Source organism: Eptatretus burgeri, chromosome 2 (genome assembly GCF_056783735.1).
Source record: "Eptatretus burgeri isolate ZD-2024b chromosome 2, Ebu_testis_v1, whole genome shotgun sequence".
Lineage (NCBI taxonomy): Eukaryota > Metazoa > Chordata > Myxini > Myxiniformes > Myxinidae > Eptatretus > Eptatretus burgeri.
Genome location: NC_140962.1, coordinates 17,025,791 through 17,047,687, shown reverse-complemented (window position 1 = coordinate 17,047,687; position 21,897 = coordinate 17,025,791). Strand labels below are relative to the sequence as shown.

Below are 21,897 nucleotides of genomic sequence, written 5' to 3'. Positions count from 1 at the left end.
GAATACTTATATGGGCATTGATTGATCACTTTTCCATGGCATCTATATATTAATACTGAAGGACCAATTTTGTGCTCCTCGCGGTCACGTCACGTTTTTCTCGGTGCTGTGACTTGAACTGCAAGAGTGCATCGCACATAGTGGCGATAGTCAACTTTCAACTCTGAAGCAGAATGAACACTTTTCGTTTTACATTCGTTTACATGGCGATGTGTGACGTCACCGCTGAGAGGCGTCAGGACGTCATGACATCATCGGTCATTCGTTGACGTCATTACGTCTGTCGTCGACAGACCGTTACCGCTGAGAGGTGTAATTCCACTCCTAGAAAATAGCGTTTGCAATGTAAAACCCTCTTCTGCACATGCTGACTACCTCAGAATGTGAATTTGACACAAAAAATGTAACAAACATTGTATCGTCTATAAATTAATACTGAAGGACCAATTTTGTGCTCCTCCTTGCGGTCAAGTCACGTTTTTCTCGGTACTGTGACCTGGACTGAAAGAAACTTCGTAGCTGTAAGAGTGCATCGCACATAGTGGCAATAATCAACCTTCAACTCTGAAGCAGAATAAACGCTTTTCGTTGAGACGGGGCGAGGAGTGAAGAGGTGGGGCGGGAGATGAAGAGACGGGGGCAGGAAGTGAAGAGGCGGGGGGCAAGGTAAGCAAATTTTTGGGCGGGGTAAGCAAATTGAAAGCGGGAGACGGGGGGAAATGGGGCGGGGGATGAGTGGGCGGGGGCTGGGGTGAATTAGGCAGGGTTGAGTGTGAGGGGTGGACGGCGGTGGGGGTCCGGGGGCAAGTGGGGTGGGGAATCAAGAGACGGGGGGGGGCAGGGAGTGAAGGGGCGTGGCGGGGAATGAGTAGGCAGGGACAAGCACGCCCTGTCCAGTCCATGTCCCTCGAGTGTGGGTGAACTGGTGAGGGTGGTTGAATGAACGGAATCAGTCTGTGACGGGGTTTCGGCTAATATTGAATAATTCCTGTGCCCTTGTTTTGAATTGGCTAAACATAATACGTGCAGTGCAGTTTGACCTTGTGCACTCGGTGTTTTAAACGTGTATTAAAAAAACAAAACAAGATGGAGATTTATGGAAGAATGAGCTGGTTATGGAAGTTATAAAGGCAACAAACGAACAATTTGACACAACATTTGAAGAAAACGTTTCTTATTTTAAGAAAATACCTTCTTAGGAAGAAAATTATCTGTGGCAGTGTGGCAAGGCAATGAATGAACAGGAAAAGAAAAAATGGAGGTGAGGAAGGGAGGAAGCATATTAAATTGCAAGTAAGAGTGTTAGGTGAGGAAAGAACGGGGATGAAAGTGACAGACCATTGATTGAGGTATGCGAACATCCATAAGAAGCAAGGAGAAGCTGATGTTTCAGGCGTTAACCGTTTGTTAGAGGAAAACGACAGACGAAGCGTTAGAACCTAAACCATCAGTTCCTCCTTGCTTCCCATGGTGATTAGCATACCTTGATCAACGTCTTATTGACTCCATTCATTGTTGTACCTGTCCACCGACGCAGACTGACACGAGCTTCACATGCAAGACCAATAATTTGTTCCATTTCGGTGAGGTATGGTTGAGGATTGTGGGCAGGGATTGGAGATGACAAATTCCGTCTTCATCTCCATAATTTTTCCAGGAAAAGGAATGTGTGTTTTATTTTTATTTTTTTCCCTTTTAAAAATTTTTCATGCATTCTTAAGTGCTGTCCCTTTCAGCACCATTCCATTACTGTACACTATAGCCATATGGAATCTTCTCAAGGAAATATGATGAAGTTGGGTCAAGAGACAAAAAGTTTTTAACTCTGTTTTACAGTTTCATTTCGCAGGACCCCATTTTCTGCAGTGCGCTTTAAAAAAAAGTGGAATCTCGTGTTTAGTGTGCGAAGCATTATCCCATTTAGTAATATCTTCTATTATCGATGGTGTTGAGTAGGCTTGTAAAACAACTTTTTTTTTTTCTGGTGTTATACTGTATGTGATATAATCACTCTGGCCAGTTTTCTTGATTTGAATAGTTATTTTATTTTAAATGGTCATATTGCTATTGTTTTTGTAGCATGATACAAATGCTCAGCATATAAAACTAAGTTCTGTTTCAGCTAAAGGAAGCAAAACATATTAACATCTCAACATTCCAGGTGATTTTTGCACATTATCCTGATCTTCTGATTGTACTTTTTTTTGAATTTGTGAAATAACTCCTTTTTATTTTTTAAAGAAAGTAACAAGTGTACCTTTACCTGTAATTTTGGCCATTTTATAAAATAATATATAGATTCTGGCACTCCATTACAAAGATGACTCTAACATGCATTTTTTGCTCTTTTCATTATATTGGTACATTCTCATTTGTTTGAAGTTCTGTGCTACCTCTTTCCTTTACTTGCTTCTGGTGTAAAATGTTTGTTTGTTTTTTGTGGCATCAGCCATTCTGGTAATCACTTTTAGGATACAATTATCTCGGGTTGTCGAGCTTGCTTTTGTTGTCTCCTTCAATTAATCGGTCAATGGGAAACCGTTATTTGTTTAACTTTTAAAAGTGTAAAATTTTCCCACCACTATTCATTCACACCTCCTCCATCAGAATGAAACGGGACGACGGCCTTGTGCAAATAAACCTGGACTGGTGGAAGTATCCTTTGCCCGCACCCCAATCATGTCAACATACTTGCTGGCTGCTGTTGTCGGGGAGTATGACTTTGTGGAAGGCCGCACATCTGATGGAACCCATGTCCGTGTATTCACACCACTTGGGAAAGCTGATCACGGTCACTTCGCATTGGAGGTCAGAATATTTTTTCACAAACGTATTAACTTTGCTTCTTAAGTTGAATATTTTTTTCAGGTGTCAGATCATGGAAGAGTAGAACAACAGAAGCAAATGGTCAATACACAAAGGGAACGACAACATATGGATGCTCCACAGCATGAGTGGAGGAGTTGCCGGTGAAAAGTGGACAGGATTGTTGCTGATGTAGTGCAGGTCAGAGGTAGAAAAGGTAGATGTAATGATGTAGCGGTGGGAAGACCTTGTGTCAGAGTGGAGCAAAACTGGGGAGATAGTTCCACATGCTAGAGAAGATGAATGAATTAAGTTGATGGTTAAGTTTCACCTTTTACAGTGAAGAGGTGACAAGGTAATTAACAGTAAAAAAAAAATATACGAGTCAAAATCGGCTAAGATGTTATATTTGTAGGCCATGAGAAAATCATTCAATAAATTTCTACTATTTGAAAAAAATGCTCCATTAATGGTAGGATACTTCAGTATAAATTTCCAGGAGATAAAAAAAAGACAGTTTCAGGCACATATATTAAAGTCTGAGGAAAAAAGAGGAAACTACTTTTTGAAGGCCCTGAGCGTCACATTTTTCATTGACCAGTTTCACACTGCTTTTATTGCCTTTTCTAGATTTGTATTCACTATTATATATATATACATATATATATATATATATACATATATATATATATATATATATATATATATATATATATATATATATATATATATATATATATATATATATATTTTAAAGGTCACCATCTAAGGTTATGTATGAACATAAATTTAATCATCCGTCCTTTGCTAAATAAAAAAAAATGTGGTTTAAAATTCCGCTTGTGCACATTAGTGTGTCCGTCAAAATTGTCTAGGGGCTCAGGGTTGAGTTTACTACCAGATGGCAGCAACATGTACTGAAATAGTGTCATGGCTGTGTCTGTATGCTAAGTTCCTGATGGCATGTCACCCATTTGGTGCCCCAAAGCTTTTCAGTATTGAAATATCGAGGTCTGAAAACCAACCCGACCGCGTCCATCGTGAATATAACGTGCGTAATCCAGGCCATCAACTCCTGCTAACGGTGGATCACGTGAACGGTCTGCACCCGGAAATAGACTTTTGACCCTGCCGGTGCATATTACGTCATCAAAATCTGTGGAAGAAGTCCGTAATGGCGACATATTTGAAGGAGTCTGTGTCGGTCATAAAAATAACGTGTGTAATATCTAACGTGCGTAAGTATATATCTGTGTTGAACTTGAAAAAAATGAATAGGAATGTTGTGTGACTTCGTAGGAATGTAAATTACATTTAAAGAAAGTAAATAAGTGCTAGAACCATGGTCGAAAGGATGAGGTCAGGTCCACCATCTTCACTTTCTATGGTTTCTGACTGAGTTGGCCATTTCCATGTTAGAATCTGACAGACAAGTATTGTGCACGTTGGTGATTTGGTCCATTTTGAAGCCAACTCGACCCCATTTTACACGGAAAACACCACCTAAATATATTTTTCGCAGAGTGATTCTTATGGGTGATATTTAGGACGCTGCATGTGAATTTGAACGTGGCCAATAGGGGGATGTCTTGTGCACGTTATTGTTTGACAGAAAGAGGGGGTGGGGATGAAGAACAGTATAAATATTACCACTATATGTATTTATTCAAAATTTTTAGGATGTCCCTGAAAGTAAAGCTACGTTTCTCTTGTCGCACTGCAATGCAAAGTCGGCAGCCGTCCGTCTTTGTCTGTCAACAATAAGGTGCATAAACCTTCAAAGCTTGGGGTAAATAATGTTTTTTTTTTTCTCAAAATGTGGGTACATAACTATATTTTCTCCTGTTGATTATTATAGCGAAGTAATTCAACTTCCTAAAAACATTAGTTATATCATTTAATAAAGAATTCTATATTTTGATGATTGTGTTACACTTTATTACACCTTAGCTGATTTTGACTTGCATATAACCTTTAAGGGGGACATGGCTGGGCAGTGTGGTGAAAGAGTATGAGCAAGACTTAAAATATTGCGGTAAAAATCAGACCCTGAAAATTTGCCTCCTGTGAAATGTTAATGACGAAGAGGGCTTTGACTCCATGTATGCAATGGGGAGCATGATGGCAGCAGCACCAGTCCATTGGAGTAGCCATATTCCTCTGACATTCGAGAATAAGGCCTTGTATACCATGATAAGATGATGATGGCAGAGAGTATTTGGCCCTGCATATAATTCTGAGTCCCTGGTGAGCTAGTGTGGAGGCCAGTTTAAGATGTGATCTTTTTCATTGCAGCGTTATGGCTGATGATGCAAAGGAGCTCCAGAAATTTTCCTTCCTGCCGCTGATTGGAAGTAATTTGGGGTATTTGCCAGTATGTCATTTTGGAGGGACAAAGAGAGTATGTGCGTTTTCTGTTCTAAATGACGTGTTGCAACTCGCTGAATAGTTGCTCATTTATTCAAAATTGGCAGAGAAGAATTCTGCTCCAGCCATACCTACCTGGCTGGTGGTGGGATGAGGAACTATGCTACATTGAGTCATAAGCAAGAAGTTGTAATGGATTTTCCAGTAATAAAAAATAATTAATTGATGTACATCAAGAACAAGATGGGTTTCAGACCATTACCTTGAGGAATGGCAACCTCTCAAAGTAGCACATGCCATCATTATGGGAGTGAGCACCATATATAGCAACCTTACGCTTGGATGCATCGCGGGTTGAGAGACATAATGTTGTAACTGCATTTTTGGCGAAATTTAATAAAATGGCAAATGTCAAACAAAACACCATTTATCTTTCATTAGCGATTTGCAGGAAATGGGAAATTTTCAGTTACAACATTATGTCTCTCAACACGCGGCATGCAATAATTCGGGTAGACGTTCCAGGACTATTTCAGATACCAATAGCTGCAAGTTTTGGAAACTGAGCAGGGTGCCAAACAAAATTGAATACATTGGTGATATCCAGCTGTGTGGGGTTTTCATCGTGTTTGAGGCTAAAAGTTTTCCAAGTCATTGCCGACCTTGCATATCAGCCTTGGCAGGAGCCAAACTGTTGAACAGAGATTAGAGAACTAAGGAAGAGATTAATTTTGAAGTCTGCTGCAGTAATCAATTTCAGGCTGGTTTAAAGTTGAGATTGTTGCTTCCGTTACCATTCCGAGGAATTGGGATAGCTGTGGTTGACTGTCCATGATGCAGGCAGTTGGCCCTCAGAGAGTGACAGCTGGAAAATTGTAGAGGAAGAGTAGAACAGCAAATGAACTTGTTTTGAGTAGGATAGTGCTATTACCATCAGGTTGAATTGCAATGAGTAGTCTGGAGTGCTTCAAAATTTCTCAGCCTTTATTTGAGGGAAGCTGACATGTTGGAGGTAATGTTCACTGAGAGTTGGAGGGAGTGCGATGGGTGCAGCAACAAAGTCTGGAACGGGACCATCCCATAACATACAAGACACCTGGTTAGCCTTTGATGGTGGGACAAGGCATTTGTCACACATTTAGTTCATGATGTCCAAGTGCGCTTGGGTGGTCTTTGTGCTGTTGTGCAATGATGTATATTTCTGCTCGAGTAATATATAAACCGATTTATCAATTGATACAAAATCCCTCCATTATCGACCGTGAATTGAATGGAAAATCAAACCCTACCGAGCTGAAGTGATCATGTGACGAGCGTTTTCATCTTCAATAACACTTCTGCCCCCTTCCTCTGATTCGCTTGCACAAGGCTCGAAACAATTTGGCTCCATAATTCTCTTGAAAGCATTTCCATCACTAATTTTTTCTCCAACCGTTCCTGCGAAATCCCACTGATCAGTTTCAACATCCTGAGAACCTTCAGTGTTGCTAATGACGGTGGAATATTGGTATCAGTATCGGCATCCGAGCTTGACATGCACTTTCTCGATGTAAAGCCGCTGTTTGGATCTTGGCGAGTTCATCATGTGACGTCACTGGTGAAATCGAAAATCAACACCATCGGGCTTTTTTTTGACACTTTGTGATTAGCAAAAGTATTTCAAATTTTTAACCTTGAAATTAGAATCGTGATTAATGATTCTCAATGGTTTTCAGGAATTTTTTTTTGTGTTTTGGTTCCCCTTTAAATTCCTTTGCATTATAATGTCTGTTTTACCTCTGTTACTGAACGTGGACCGATGTTATGTTTTCACCCCTGTTTGTCTGTCTGTATGTTTGTTCGTTACTTGTGAAATTGAATATTCGCAAGTAAATTGGTTTGTTTAGTCTGAATGTCAATCGCCTACAGGTCATATATTTTTTTTTTTACTCCAATCTTCACAAAACTTCATCACCTGGTAGAGGTCGTGACAGGTTGGAAGGGCATTGTTTTTGAGGTCAATAGGTCAAGGTCACAAATTCTTAATTTTCAACTGATTCACATGATGTATATATATATATGTATATATATATATATATATATATATATATATATATATATATATATATATATATATATATATATATATATATATATATATATATATATATATATATATATAACTGAAAAACATGGGTGGATGGTGAACCATCGTTGAGGTGAAATCTTGATTGACCCCTGTGAGTATATCTTTTAATTACATGCTGGTTGGACCGTGAGTACTTCTATTAATTACTTCTTATTGGACCTTGACTACGTCAATTGATTATCTATTAATTACAGACTATTAGAACATCTTTCAGACATGTAGACATTTAGAGCCCTTACACCTCTTAGACCATTTAGACCCCTTGAGACCATTTTAAACCTTTAAGACTCTTTAAACATTTACACCCTTTCAACCCTTATGACCACAAAGACCCCTACGACCCTGAAGACCATTTATAACCCTAAGACTTTGTAAGACCTCCAGAAATTCCTAATAACCTTTAGACCCTTTCAGACCCTTTAGCTTCTGCCTTGACCGTGATACTCCTCCACTTCACTCTGTCCTCAGCCAACTCTCTCTGCTCTCAAACCACACCCTCCTTACTGATCTTCTCCCTCACACGATCCTCCATCTCAACCATGGTCAACCTCTTTTCCTCATACCGAGCTCCCTCAACCTATCCCGCTGTCTTTGCCATTCTCTTCCCCCATCCGCACCAAGTATCTATAGCCCATCTCAGCCAGCATTTCACCAATCTCCCCGTCAAGCTCATCTGCACACCAATCTCCTCCCATATCCTCCTCCTATCCTTCTGTCTGAAGGCCTTCTGCAACAACACTTGAGGTTCACCAATCATAATCAAAAGACCCCCCCCCCCCCCAATTCATAAACCACTTCAGTCCCAAGCTTAGAGGGTGCAAAATAGAAAAAAAATTCAGGTTCTATTTATCTTGGTTAGTGATATAGAGAAAAGTACCACGTGGAAAGGAGTAAATGGTGTCCATGACAACAATTTCACCCCATCATAATCAAATGGGATATTTTTGTGATTTTATTATTGCCGAACCTCAGGAATTCTTCAAGATGTCAGATTGAAACTTGCACAGCTTATTTGTATGTGTTGTACTGTATATGTATATAAAATTGGTCAAAAGTCAAAGGTCAAGGTCAATACCATCTAAAACATGTAGATCATCGATTAGGAGGCAATTAGAAAATGTATCAACCAAATTTGTGATGCACATTCCATCATGTAAAACACTTGATAGGTCAAATTTTCCAAATTGCTGTTTCCAGGGCAACTATTTTTCATTTGTATTTCATGAGCATCTGCACGACACCTTTCTTGTTTGGTTGTTTGCCTGTCTGACTTTGAGCAGAATATCTCAAGGTTATGGACGGATTTGTATGAAACTTGGTGGACAGGTTGGATGTGTGACGAGGACCAACTGATTAGATTTTCGTGAGGATCCAGATACTGTAATTTTTCAATGATTCTTCACCATTGAGAGAGACTGAAAAACGATGTATAGCATGATATTTCAAATAATTGTGCATGGGTTTAATATGACAGATTTTGGTGGATGAGTTGGTTAAGTGACAAAAAGAAGGCGATTAGCTTTTGGTTAAGGTTCGGATGCAGATCTGGCCTATCGTTGGGATACAAAATGTAAGCTATTCAGCCTGTTGGAGGTATGCGCTCCACCGAGTACTGTTCTAGTTGTCTTTGGAATTCATGTCAGTGTACTCATGTCTTTGTCCTGCTGTTATTTATGGTACAAGCTCCATTGTACAGTAAGCCTTAGATCTACAAAATATAAATGCAAAGCTTAGCAGCACTTTTTCTTTCCAACTGATAACTATACATATTGTTTCTCATAAAGTTGAAACCAGGCTGCAGTTATGTTTCAGGTAACCCTGACTCTAAACGAGTCACACCGAAACGTACTAGCTTTTCTCTACCTTTTCCCACCTTAGGTTGCCATAAAGACAATCCCATTTTATACACAGTACTTTGATGTACCCTACCCATTGCCCAAGATTGACTTGATAGCCATCGCTGATTTCTCTGTGGGTGAGTGATCTTCCCAGAGCTACCAGAATTGCATTACCAAGTATCCGCAAAAGCTCACACATGCTTCAACCTTGGCTGATTTTTGTTTGCACATCTTTTTGTAGGTGCTATGGAGAACTGGGGACTTGTGACTTACAGGTGAGTTGTGCATGGGTTATGCTAATCACCATGAAATTATTGTGAAAGTTCTACTCAACGTGAATTTTTTTTTTAAGCTCCTGTAAGTGGGGGTGATAACATTTCTGACAGTTAACCTGGCCTTTCAACAATGGTGTTGTCTTATTTTCTGTTTTAATCCTCTTTCAGTATTATCTGCTTATGTTATGGCTTTTTATTTTTGTTTTATTTCTACAACATAGAGTTTCGTGTTACAGCAAGGTGACTGAGGATAATAACTGATGTACAGTAGGGCAGTGAGGCAACTCTTGGACACAAGCAAGAAGAGGGAAGGAAACTGTACCATGCAAGTAAGGGGGTTGTATAGTTCCAGTGGGGTGATTGGGGGGTATAAATGATCATGGGTAGAGATGGTGGGATGACATAAAATGGAGTGCACCACTTGCTGGAAGCCCTCGAGGCGATTTAACCATCTCTGGAAGGCAGTTTCACAAATGAGTAGAGGTGGGTGGAAAGCCTAGCTTTTGGGACTTTAGCCAATATGGGATTACTTGCACAATGTGTGTCTCCCAAAGGAGCTTTAGAGGGTCAGAGATTGGAGGGAATTGACCAGGTGAGAGGCATGTGAAGAAGAAAACAAAAAAAAAAGAGGACACAGACCTGCCTGTGATGAAAGCAACACCTTTTGTGTCTCGACCTCACCATGGAAGATTTGAATAAAGCTGAGAGCTTTAGATTCCACAGATTGCATGAGCAATGGATGTGATTGCTGGGGCGGCAGCTCAAATGCGAGAATAGTACTCCAATGAACTATAGACAAAGGCCTTGTCTCGCCCATCTCAGTTGGCATTTCATTGTATCATAGCTCTGATTTTTCAAGGACAGTCTTGGATGCCCAGTTTGTGGATGACTTAGGAAGCTAGCTTTGCTATGTGGTGGCTCAGCAAAGGGCAGGGTTGATTGTGAGGCCTATATGTTCAAGAGACAAACTTTTCCAGTGGATAACCAAGGAAATAGATGGTGGGGTTATTTGACTATTCATTGGAGTGAGAGGGTGAGATTATATGATTTCCCCCAGGATTGAAGGACATGTTCCATTTCTCAGACCAGTGTCTAATAATAGATATATACAGTGCATTCAGAAAGTATTCACACCCCTTGGCTTTTGTCACATTTTGTTGTGTACAGGCTGAATTTAAAATGGATTAAATTAGGATTTTTTTTTTCAATAATCGATTCAAAATACCCCATGATGACATTGAAAACATGTTTTTAGAATTTTTTACAAATCAATTAAAAATGAAAAGCGGAAATGTATTGCATCAATAACTTTCAACCCCCGACTCAATACTTTGTCGAAGCGCCTTTGGCAGTGACTTCAGCTTCGAGTCTTCTTGTGTATCTCTGTATCAGCTTTGCACATCTGGATTTTGGGATTTTTCTCCTATTCTTTCTTGCACATTTGCTCAAGTGCTGTCAAGTTGGATGGGGAGTGCCAGTGAACAGCAATCTTCAAGTCATTCTACAGATTCTCAATGGGATTCAAGTCTGGGCTTTGGCTGGGCCACTCAAGGACTTTCACATTGTTGTTTTGAAGTCATTCTAGTGCTGCTTTGGCTGTATGCTTGGGGTCATTGTCCTGTTGGAATGTAAATCTTCACCGCTTTCTAAGGTCTTTTGCACTCTGAAGCAGGTTCTCCTCAAGAATTTGCCTGTATTTGGCTCCATTCATTGTTCCCTCTCTCCTTGCAAGTCTCCCAGTCCCTGTTGCTGAAAAGCATCCCCATAACATGATGGTGTCACCACCATGCTTCACGGTAGGGATGGTGTTAGATGGGTGATGAGTTGTGCACGGTTTGTGCCAGATGTAGTGCTTTGCGTTCAATCCAAAGAGTTCAATTTTCATCTCATCAGAAAACAGAATCTTTTGCCTTATGCTCTGTCTCTCACATGCCTTTTTGCAAACTCCAGGAATGCTGTCATGTGCCTTTTACTCAGGAGTGGCTTCCGTCTGGCCAATCTCCCAGAAAACCTCGATTTGTGAAGTGCAACAGAGACTGTTGTCCTTCCGTTAGGTTCTCCCATCTCGGCCAAGGAACTCTGTAGTTCTTTCAGAGTGGTCTTTGGGTCCATGAGCTCCATGAAGAGTCTGGGTAGTTCCATATTCTTTCCATTCCCTATTGATGGAGCTCTCTGTGATCTTGGGAACTTTGAGTGCTCTAGAAATTATTTTATACCCTTCCCCAGATCTATGCTTCCTCACAGTTCTATCTTTGAGTTATCCAGACAGTTCCTTGGACGTCGTGGGAGAATATTTCCTCCAACATACACTGTTAACCGTGAGACCTTATACAGAAAGGAGTGTTTCTTTCTAAATCGTGTCCAATCAATTGAATGAGCCACAGGTGGACTCCAATCAAGTTGTAGAGACATTTCATGGATGATCAAAGGAAATTGGATGCACCCGAGCAAAATTTGCAGTGTCATAGCAAAGGGGTTGAATACTTATTGACGCAAGACATTTCAGCTTTTCATTTTTAATTAATTTGTAAAAATTTCTAAAACATGTTTTCACTTTATCATTATGGGGTATATTGTGTAGATCGGTGACAAAAACAATTGAATTTAGTCCACTTTAAATTCAGGCTGGAACAACAAAACGTGACAAAAGTCAAGGGGTGAAAATGTGACTTTCTGAAGGCACTGTATATATATATATATATATATATATATATATATATATATATATATATATATATATATATATATATATATATATATATATATATATATATATATATATATATATATATATATATATATATATATATATATATATATATATATATATATATATATATACCCTGTCATTCGTGGAGGATACACCCCTGAATTCATTGGGGAAAAGGGTGATCGGTACCCGGTGGTTTGTTATTCATGAGGGAAAATCAAAAATCCTGCAAATACATGAAGCACAGGGCCACGAATGTCGAAGCAGGTCACATTTTATGAACCGTTAATCTGACTGTTTGTATATATATATATATATATATATATATATATATATATATATATATATATATATATATATATATATATCTTCTTCTTTCGGCTGCTCCCGTTAGGGGTCGCCACAGCGGATCATCCGTATGATCCGCATAGTGATTTGGCACATGTTTTACGCTGGATGCCCTTCCTGACGCAACCCTGGTCGCCTCTTACGACACAGGGATATGGTACACCTATTTTAACCGGGGTATACACCGGCCCAGTATACTGGTACTCACTTCGCCGACCTCAGAAGGATGACAGGCTGAGTCAACCCCCTGGTGTATTAATTCAGTGGCCCAACGGGGCTTGAACTCAGGACCTTTTGGATCCCAAACCGCTGCCTTAACCACTGCGCCAACACCAGGCATTATGATACGCACGCACGCACGCACACGCCTGCCTCGTTGAGAGATGTGGTAATGTACGACACGATGTGGACTCTTATTTTAAAAATGGAGAGTTTCCAGAACATGGGAGAGGCCAATTGTACAAATTGAGCAACAAGACCGGGCCCAAACCAGTCTTGCGGAACTCCAGCTTCCACTGGAAGAAAGGACAATGGGGTTCCATTGATGACACCACGTTGACTGCATGAGTGGAGGAAGTCAAATTGAGGAATGACGGTGGCCTTCTGTGCCACTTTCAGAAAGCTTGATAAGCATAGTGGGATGCCAGACTGGGTAGATTGCCCGAGATATGTCCATGAGACTGTCGTAACCTCTTGTTTGAGATTAAGGGCCTCCAACCATTGCTGAGAGAGGAGCAAAAGCGTGTTCAGAGTTGAGGGGGAAATCGCAACTGATGTTCAGAGATCATGTTGTTTGAAAACTGGCAAGACTTGATATCGGAAGCAATGATAAATTCCATGACTTTGCTTGTAATTGGAAGCATGCTCCCTGGCATATAGTTGGAAGGGACAGTTTTTGCACCATTGTTTTAGACATGGTAGATTATATGACTTTCCTGCAGAGAGAAGGTGGCCAAAAAAGGAAGAGGACAAACTAAATAGGACGGATAGAGCGGAAGCAAGAACTGCAAAGCATGATTTTAGAACATGGGCACTAATGCTATCTGGGCTCATCACCAAAGCAGTGGGAAGGTTGGACTGAACTTTATCTTCTTGGGTGAAAAGGAAACAAAGTCCAATATGCGGTGGGTCTGTCAGGGTAAGATGGGGACAAAATGCGATGGGTTGGGTATGCAAGATTTTGAGGCAAAGACGGAGTTTAAACATTCTGCCTTATCTTGGGCAGAGTCTGCAGTCATGCTATTCGAAGTGAGGGAGGAGTTGGAAGAGAAGCAAATGCGAGAGATGGATTTGATATGGTACCACCATAATTTGGAGGAAGGAGACTATTTTGAGAGTTCGGCCAAGCTGTTGGTTCTTCAGGTTGTTTGTGGTCCCAGAATGTGCTCCCTGTTTTGACACTTCCTGTTTATGTATAGTCCTCTTCAATAACTACCTTTTGTGATTATAGGCCAATGTAAAATGTTTATAATATTGGATTTGTTATTTCCTTTTTGTAATACTTTCTTTGTTGACTTTGACTGTTGAACTACCTCTATGTGAAGTAAGCATCTTGGAATTTATTTCTGAACATTCATCTCTTTCATCTCCTCTCTCATCATCTCCTCAAAGTATTCAGACAGCTATACCAAAAACAGTGCTCATGCCATTTGTCTCTGCCAACGATGTTGATTACTTAGACCCACTGCCTTTATCTGATTCCTCCTCAATCCTACTGTTCTGCTCCCATTTATTCCCTACTAGCAAATACCACCCGTCGCTTTGCTGGAGTGAGTTGAGGGGGGGCGGGGGCGGAGACGGGAGAGAGAGATCGAGATCGAGATAGATATGAAGAGGAAGAAGGAGGGGTGGGGAGAGGGAAGGGAAGACAGACGTGCAGTGGAGTGTTAATTATGATTCATACTGTCTCGTCAAAATGCTTCTGCATAGAATAACAGTGAAGATGGGAGCACAATAATGTCTGAAATCCATTTTCTACTGGTCAAACTATAAATACCGCCCAGACATGTCCGGATATAAATGCAGTCTGGGCTGATGAATACCATCTGGAAATAAACTCCTGTTTGGAGCCAAACATCGGCCGGACAAGTATGGAGATAAATGCTACCCAGACATAAACGCTGCCCAGATACGTCTGGAGAGAAGAGCTACCCGGAGGCGAGTGAGGGGGGGGGGGGAGAGAGATAGAGATGTATAGATATGTGTGTGAGGTTGCTGCTCTGTATTAGGCAGGGCGGAGCAAGGATGGGACGGATCCAGACTGAAATGGAACCCGAAGAAGTAAAGAGGAAAGATGGAGTCATCAGGCGGAACCTGGATAGGATTCTGGTTTCAGCCTCTATTCCACTACCCTCTAACCCATCCAGGTACAGCCAAGTGAGTCTTACAGAAAATTTCTGCAAGAATTCACTTCTTCTGAGAGGGAGATAGATAAAGAAAGAGTGGAATAAAGAGTAAAAGAGAAGAGAAAGCAAGAATTATGATGAAAAAAAAAAGATGTTGGGAAGAACCCAGACAGATAGATTTCAGCAGTTACTCCCCAGGATAAAATGCAGCAACATGTACAAGCTACCAGAGGTCCATCAGCAGGGAAGCACAGTCCACACAGCATCAGGATATGGTACAAACATAATGAAATGGAAGACGAAGAAGTAAAGCGGAAAGATGGAGTCATCAGGAGGAACCTGGATATAATTCGGGTTTCAGCTGCTTCTCCACTACCCTCAAACCCATCCGGCACAGCCAAGTGAGCCTTACAGAAAATTTTCTGCAAGAATTCACTTCTCCTTAGAGAGATAGATGAAGAAAGAGCAGAATAGAGAGTAAAAGAAAAAAAGAGAAGAGAAAGCAAGAATTGGAATGAATATACAGAATCATGAAAAAAAAAAATCAAACGGAGACGGATGGGTGGGGGGGGGGGACGTGAGTTAGCAGAGCGAAAATGTTATGATTTATGAAACACACACACACACACACACACACACACACACACACACACACACACACACACACACACACACACACACACACACACACACACACACACACACACACACCATTAGTTCTTCGCCGATATCAGCAGTTTGGAGACTGTGTGATTACCGACTACAGTACATGCTGTATACAACCCAAAAACCTTGAGTAGCTTTCACCCTTGCTTTGGGGGAATTCCAAAAAACAAATTATTAAATCAACGTTGCATTGTAGATGTTTCAGGGAGATAGAGGTGCATAAATCATCATGTGACGGGTGGAAAAGAAAAATTGGCTCTGTAATTTCGAAAATACATTAATATGACAAATAGCTCGGAAATCTGGTGTTATCAAATATATTTTGCTTTGAAACTCACAAAGAAAATCATGTACCTCTTCCTAATAGCAACTGCCGACTGTACATCCCGATCGAGACATGAACTGTACCGCTATCGACTGTAGGCCGCTAGGCAAGTGGCTTAAACACTCAAGCAATCACTCCAATGAAATGGTTGATGAGGAACGGCTGGCCAGGCTGTGGCTGCATACCATATAGGATCCCTTTTACTTTAAAGCCAGTCTTCACCGTGCCCACAGCAGTTAAAGAAATGAAATAACTTCGTTCAAATAATGACTTTATCCACCAAAGAGTTTCTGTTTAACGTAGAACAACCCTGGAGACATTGCCAAGTTTAATCGCCTGTGAAATAAACATTGCAGATAATCCACCATATTGCCTGCTCATCTGTGCGCACATCATGTGGTACATTGGTCCGCCGTCCGTGCAAACATTATAACTTTATTTTAAAACGTCCGTTTTTCACCAGATTTGCTTCGATTTACTGTAGAGCACCTCACAAAACCTCCGAAAATATACACAGATCTGGCAGATGCTGTGGATAAGCAGTCCCTATTCCAGACAGGGTGTGAGGTCAAGCAGTGAATGCATGAAGTCACGTATCCCTTTAAAGTCCTTCTTGGTTATTTGAAATTTAATGCATTTACCTTATGAAAAAGGTGTTTCTGGTCAGACTTTCACACAATTTGCTGCAGTTAAGTCTGAATCTGTCAGCAACGATAAAAAAGGGGAAATAGAAATGAAATCGGAGTTAAGCAAGGCCATGAGACTGTCTGGAACATTTGAGAAGCCTCAAATTCCCTAAACGAAATCTCTATACCATCTAAATTAGTAAAATTTCATCGGATAGTCAGGGAAATTGTTTTAGTCGAGTCAAACTCCATTAGCAAATACCAAAAGTGAAAACAGAAATCAAATGAAACTTAAGACGGTCATGAAGCCATATGGAAGCTCCGCAGCTCACGCTGCTTTATATATAAATCTGCAATACGTTGTTAAAACGCAGAAAAACACCTGATTTTCACAAGTTTGCTGCATTCGAGTGTTAAGCTACCTTAGCGACTGTAAAAAGTGAAAACACAAATTGTATTGAAGTTCAAAGAAATGCCAGGCCACTCGAAGCAAAAACCAGCGACAGTATATTCTCAAGAGAAAATCCTTTCCCACGTCATAAAACGCAATGTTTAAAGCATCCATGTGTAATTCTTATACACTCTAACAACTTATAACATCAAGCATGTGGTGAAATGCATAACTTCCTTTAAAAAAAGAAAAAATTTGACATCTTTATTAGAAGAAAACCGGTCTGGCCTTGTATCTGTCCGAGGTCCGACACGTGATGCCGTCAATAAGACCCAAACTTAAACGTTAATAACTCAACCATTATAAATTCAGCTATTTGTAGGTATGAAGATCAGGCATTCGATAATATCAGTAAGGAAAGTGGGGGGGAAAAAAACTGCAACATTTTGATCGCTTAACCATTAAGAAATCGTTGCGGCCTGTTCCAAGTCAAGGTATGGTTGATCAGGCCAAACCACATGGTGGCTTCAGACTCCAGCGAATTAACCCAGGAAATGCCTTAAGACCCCAGAGAGCGAGGTGGCAGAGGATCACCTGATGAAGGATATAATTAAATAAGGCCGTTAATAATCTTCAAAAGGTGTGTTTTAATGAACCCAAACACCCAATTTCACTCCTGCACTTCCTTGGAGTTCCCTTAGTATGCATGCAAAGTTTCAGGCTGCTAGGTTTCATGGTTTTGGAGTTATGGAGGAGACACACAGACCCACAGCCATACACACTGACATTTATTAGTATAGATTTTCCCCAGCCTCTAGTTCACAATGTTTGTGCATTTGTTTCATTTTTTTTCCTCCATCTTGCCTTTGTCCAGATTCTTGACTGCTATTCCTGATCCTAATCCTGCTCTGTTTTATTTTTTTTGTTGTTAATTCAGAGAACTTGCCTTGCTGGTGGACCCCAAGAGCTCATCTTCAGAGGCACGGCAAAGTGTTGCATTGGTTGTCGGCCATGAACTCGCTCACCAATGGTTTGGGAACCTCGTTACTATGGTGAGAATCATTCCTTGTTTGGGTTCTTCACTCGAGGTACATGGACCCTATCTGGACTGCAGCATCTGGCGTGAAAATTATGATTATTCCATATTGATCACCACTGCATACATTTTGCATCACATTCTTGGGCATTAGCTGATTAAAATACATATTAAGATTTATTAGTGGAATAGACACAAACTTTGATTTGTCATAAGACTATGAAAAGCTGTTTTGCAGTGAATCATTTTTGAATACAGGTTTGGTATTTTTAATGTTTCAAACAAAAGTTGATTTCACATTCATTAGTTCCATACTGGAAAAATGTTAACATTTGCACCACATATGGCAAGTGTGACATCATTAGTGCTTTCTTTTGAAGTACTGTATAAGAATAATCAAATGTATGTTTGTAAATCCAATAAATTCCCAGAATTTTATTCCATAGTTTTTCATCTCTGCAAAACATTATCCCAGGGTAATGCTTCCTTGTAGCTTTTTCATTTTTTGACACCGATGATTGCATAACCTGCAATTAAACTTCATAGGATAGTTAAAAGGTACAGGAAATTTATATCCTTTAACAACGACAAAGGTGTCGGCCCTTTGTAATCAGTGTGTTGTTTTCCACTCTTTAGAGGAATAACAGTGGTTGTGGTGATTGCAAACAAAGATGAAATGTGTTGCTTGATTTTCAAATAATTATGCTTGAACTAAAAATAAATAAATAAGGGAATGCTTCAAAACTGAGCCAGTGTGCCTATAACTGTTGCAAGCAGGTATATTTAAAGTACAGTAAATCCTCCAATATTGTGCGGGTATTTCCTGGAAAATGCCTCTAGTTAAAACCGCAATCATGGAAACCAATGGTCAATTGGAAGAGTGGGGGAGTTAGGGGCAGTGCAGAGGGGGTTCCTGGACTTCGTGAAAATATTGAGGAAGATCGACGGCAGCAAGAAATAAATATATCAGAATTGAAATAAACATGTAAATAGATATATATTATTAACATTGAAATAAACATGTTAATACAATAAATACAGTGTAAATTAAACAAACACATGAGTTTTATCTTTTTAATTTTTCCAAAACAGTGAGATGGGTGAGGATAAACATATTGCGTACTGTACTCTGCCCGAAGTAGAAAACACAAGACTTAACTTGGAGATGATGCTGCTATAAGGGGGAGGGTGGAGGTTAGAAAGATGTTGATGTGGAACTTGTGATGGCTTTTGGATCATCTGGAGCATGACGAAGTCGCCTGCTACATTGCCACATATAAGAAGGGTAAAATGATGCTTCGCCACCTTGACCCAGAGCAGATCTTCCCTGATTGGACAGGAAGGTATGAGATGGCATATTCTTAAATAATCCTGTCTATTCGGCGTTAAAAACGTGCTCCATAATAAATCTCTTTGCTTCGATTCGTTTCATGAGCCATGGTTGAACTGGAGCTTTCGATCTTGGTTGCCTTGTGGAAACATTCGTAAATCCACAATGGTTTCTCCCATACACCAGTCCACTCAAAGGCATTTTTTTTCTATTTGGTCCTCAATCCAAACATCAAGTGCTTTTCCATCCTTTCAATATGATGGTCAAGAGATTGGAATGAGTCATTTGCATTTTGTGTGTAAACCTGAGTCAAATATCCGTGCAAGGGTTCCTGCCAGCAGTTTCATTGATTTCGTAATGGCGGCTCACAGATGCCGCACTTTCACTTCTTGCCAACGTATCAAACAACTTTTTTTTTTTTTTTGGCACAATGTCGTAACCTTTCTCTGCCTTTTGGCATAATTAATTTTGTCCATTGTTTAAAGTTTGGGTGCCATTATTAAATGTTGTGTGTACTCGATCTTGTAGATCTAGTATTACGGGATCTCTGTATGTCATTTCCTGTTTGATGATTCATTGTTAAATTCAGCTTCATTCCCGTATGCTGGTCTGATTACTATAGCTAACAGTGTGCGAGAAACAATAAAAGCCTCGTAATGGGAGGTAATTGTGCACACACACATAGCTTGGGTGCCATTATTCACTGTTGTGGTCTACTCTATCTTGGAAATCTCGTATTACTGGATCTCCGTATGTCATGTCCTATTCGATGACGATTCATTATTAGGGCTTCAAGCATGGCTGAAGCCCTATTGAATTCGTTAGTATTATTATTATTATTATTAAAGGTGTTTTATGTTCTACTGACCGATTTTGTGGCGGATCTGGAGGGAAAACTGTTGGATGAAATTGAACGAAACTTAACAGGATAATTACTCACCACCTGAAGTTTATACTATGAAACATTTGATGACGTAGGTCACGTGGTATGGTGGCCATATTGGATTTTATCCAAAACCTAAAAACATCTTCTCCAGAAGGGATAATCTGACAGCCTCAATCTTTTGCACACATTTGCTAAGTTCCATGGGAATGTTAAGTTGTTAATTTGGTTCAAATCGTTATTTAATTTATATAATTTAAAATGATGCCGATTCACCTCATTAAATATGAAAAATATGCAAATGAGAGTTGAAAAAAATTTAATGACACCTTTAGATCGGACATAAACAGGGGACTCCCAATATGTTTATACGATGTCTGTGTTTGACCCCAGTGAAGCCCCAGAGCCCCCCAAAGTTGAAAATGACCCATTTTTGAAATGTCATAAAATGAAAACAATGCTTGGATGAAATTCAATGAAACTTATCCATTTAATAACTCTCCACCTGAAGTTTATACTTTGAAAATTTTGATGACGTAGCTCACGTGGTATGGTGGCCATATTGGATTTTCTCCAAAACCTAAAAACATCATCTTCTCCAGAAGGGATAACCCAACAGCCTCAAGCTTTTGCACACATGTCCCATATTCCATGGGAATGTTAAGTTGTTAATTTGGTCAAAATCGTTATTTAATTTATTTGATTTTAAATGATGCCGATTTTCCTCATTAAATATGCAAATGAGAGTTGAAAAAATTTAATGAGAGATTTCGATAGGACATAAACAGGGGACTCCAAATATGTTCATACCATGTCTGGACTTGACCCCATTGAGGCCCCAGAGCCCCCTAAAGTTTAAAATCACCCATTTTTGAAATGTCGTTAAATGAAATTCAATGAAACTTAACAGCTTAATAACTCTCCACTTAATGTTGATACTTTGAAAATTTTGATGACGTAGGTCATGTGGTATGGTGACCATATTGGATTTTCTCCAAAACCTAAAAACATCATCTTCTCCAGAAGGGATAACCCAACAGCCTCAAGCTTTTGCACACATGTCCCATATTCCATGGGAATGTTAAGTTGTTAATTTGGTCAAAATCGTTATTTAATTTATTTGATTTTAAATGATGCCGATTTTCCTCATTAAATATGCAAATGAGAGTTGAAAAAATTTAATGACAGATTTCGATAGGACATAAACAGGGGACTCCAAATATGTTCATACCATGTCTGGACTTGACCCCATTGAGGCCCCAGAGCCCCCCAAAGTTTAAAATCACCCATTTTTGAAATGTCGTTAAATGAAAACAATGCTTTGATGAAATTCAATGAAACTTAACAGCTTAATAACTCTCCACTTAATGTTTATACTTTGAAAATTTTGATGACTTAGGTCACGTGGTATGGTGACCATATTGGATTTTCTCCAAAACCTAAAAACATCTTCTTCTCCAGAAGGGATAATACGACAGCCTCAAACTTTTGCACACATTTGCGAGGTTCCATTGGAATGTTAAGTTGTTAATTTCGTCGAAATAGTTGCATAATTTATATGATTAAAATGATGCCGATTCGCCTCATTAAATATGCAAATGAGTGGAAAAAATTTAATGACACATTCTGATAGGCCTTGAAGAGGGGACTCCAAATATGTTTACACTATGTCTGTATTTTACCCCAGTGAGGCCCCAGAGCCCCCCAAATTTTAAAATCACCCATTTTTGACATGTTGTAAAATGAAAACTAAAGAAGATAGACATATCGTGACCACACATTCTGGAAGATATTTTAACATTCTTCAAGTTCGCCATTTACATT

General features: G+C 39.7%; 1 protein-coding gene across 1 annotated transcript in view; it reads left to right on the top strand.

Moving 5' to 3' along the window:
- The window catches only part of LOC147031492 (puromycin-sensitive aminopeptidase-like), a 131,403-nt gene that overhangs the window by 17,698 nt on the left and 91,808 nt on the right, over positions 1-21,897 (top strand). The window contains exons 6-9 of the mRNA XM_085864090.1: positions 2,608-2,808; positions 9,179-9,275; positions 9,380-9,413; positions 17,762-17,876. Of these exons, the coding sequence (XP_085720216.1) occupies positions 2,608-2,808; positions 9,179-9,275; positions 9,380-9,413; positions 17,762-17,876 (447 nt within the window). The remainder of the gene's footprint in view (positions 1-2,607; positions 2,809-9,178; positions 9,276-9,379; positions 9,414-17,761; positions 17,877-21,897) is intronic.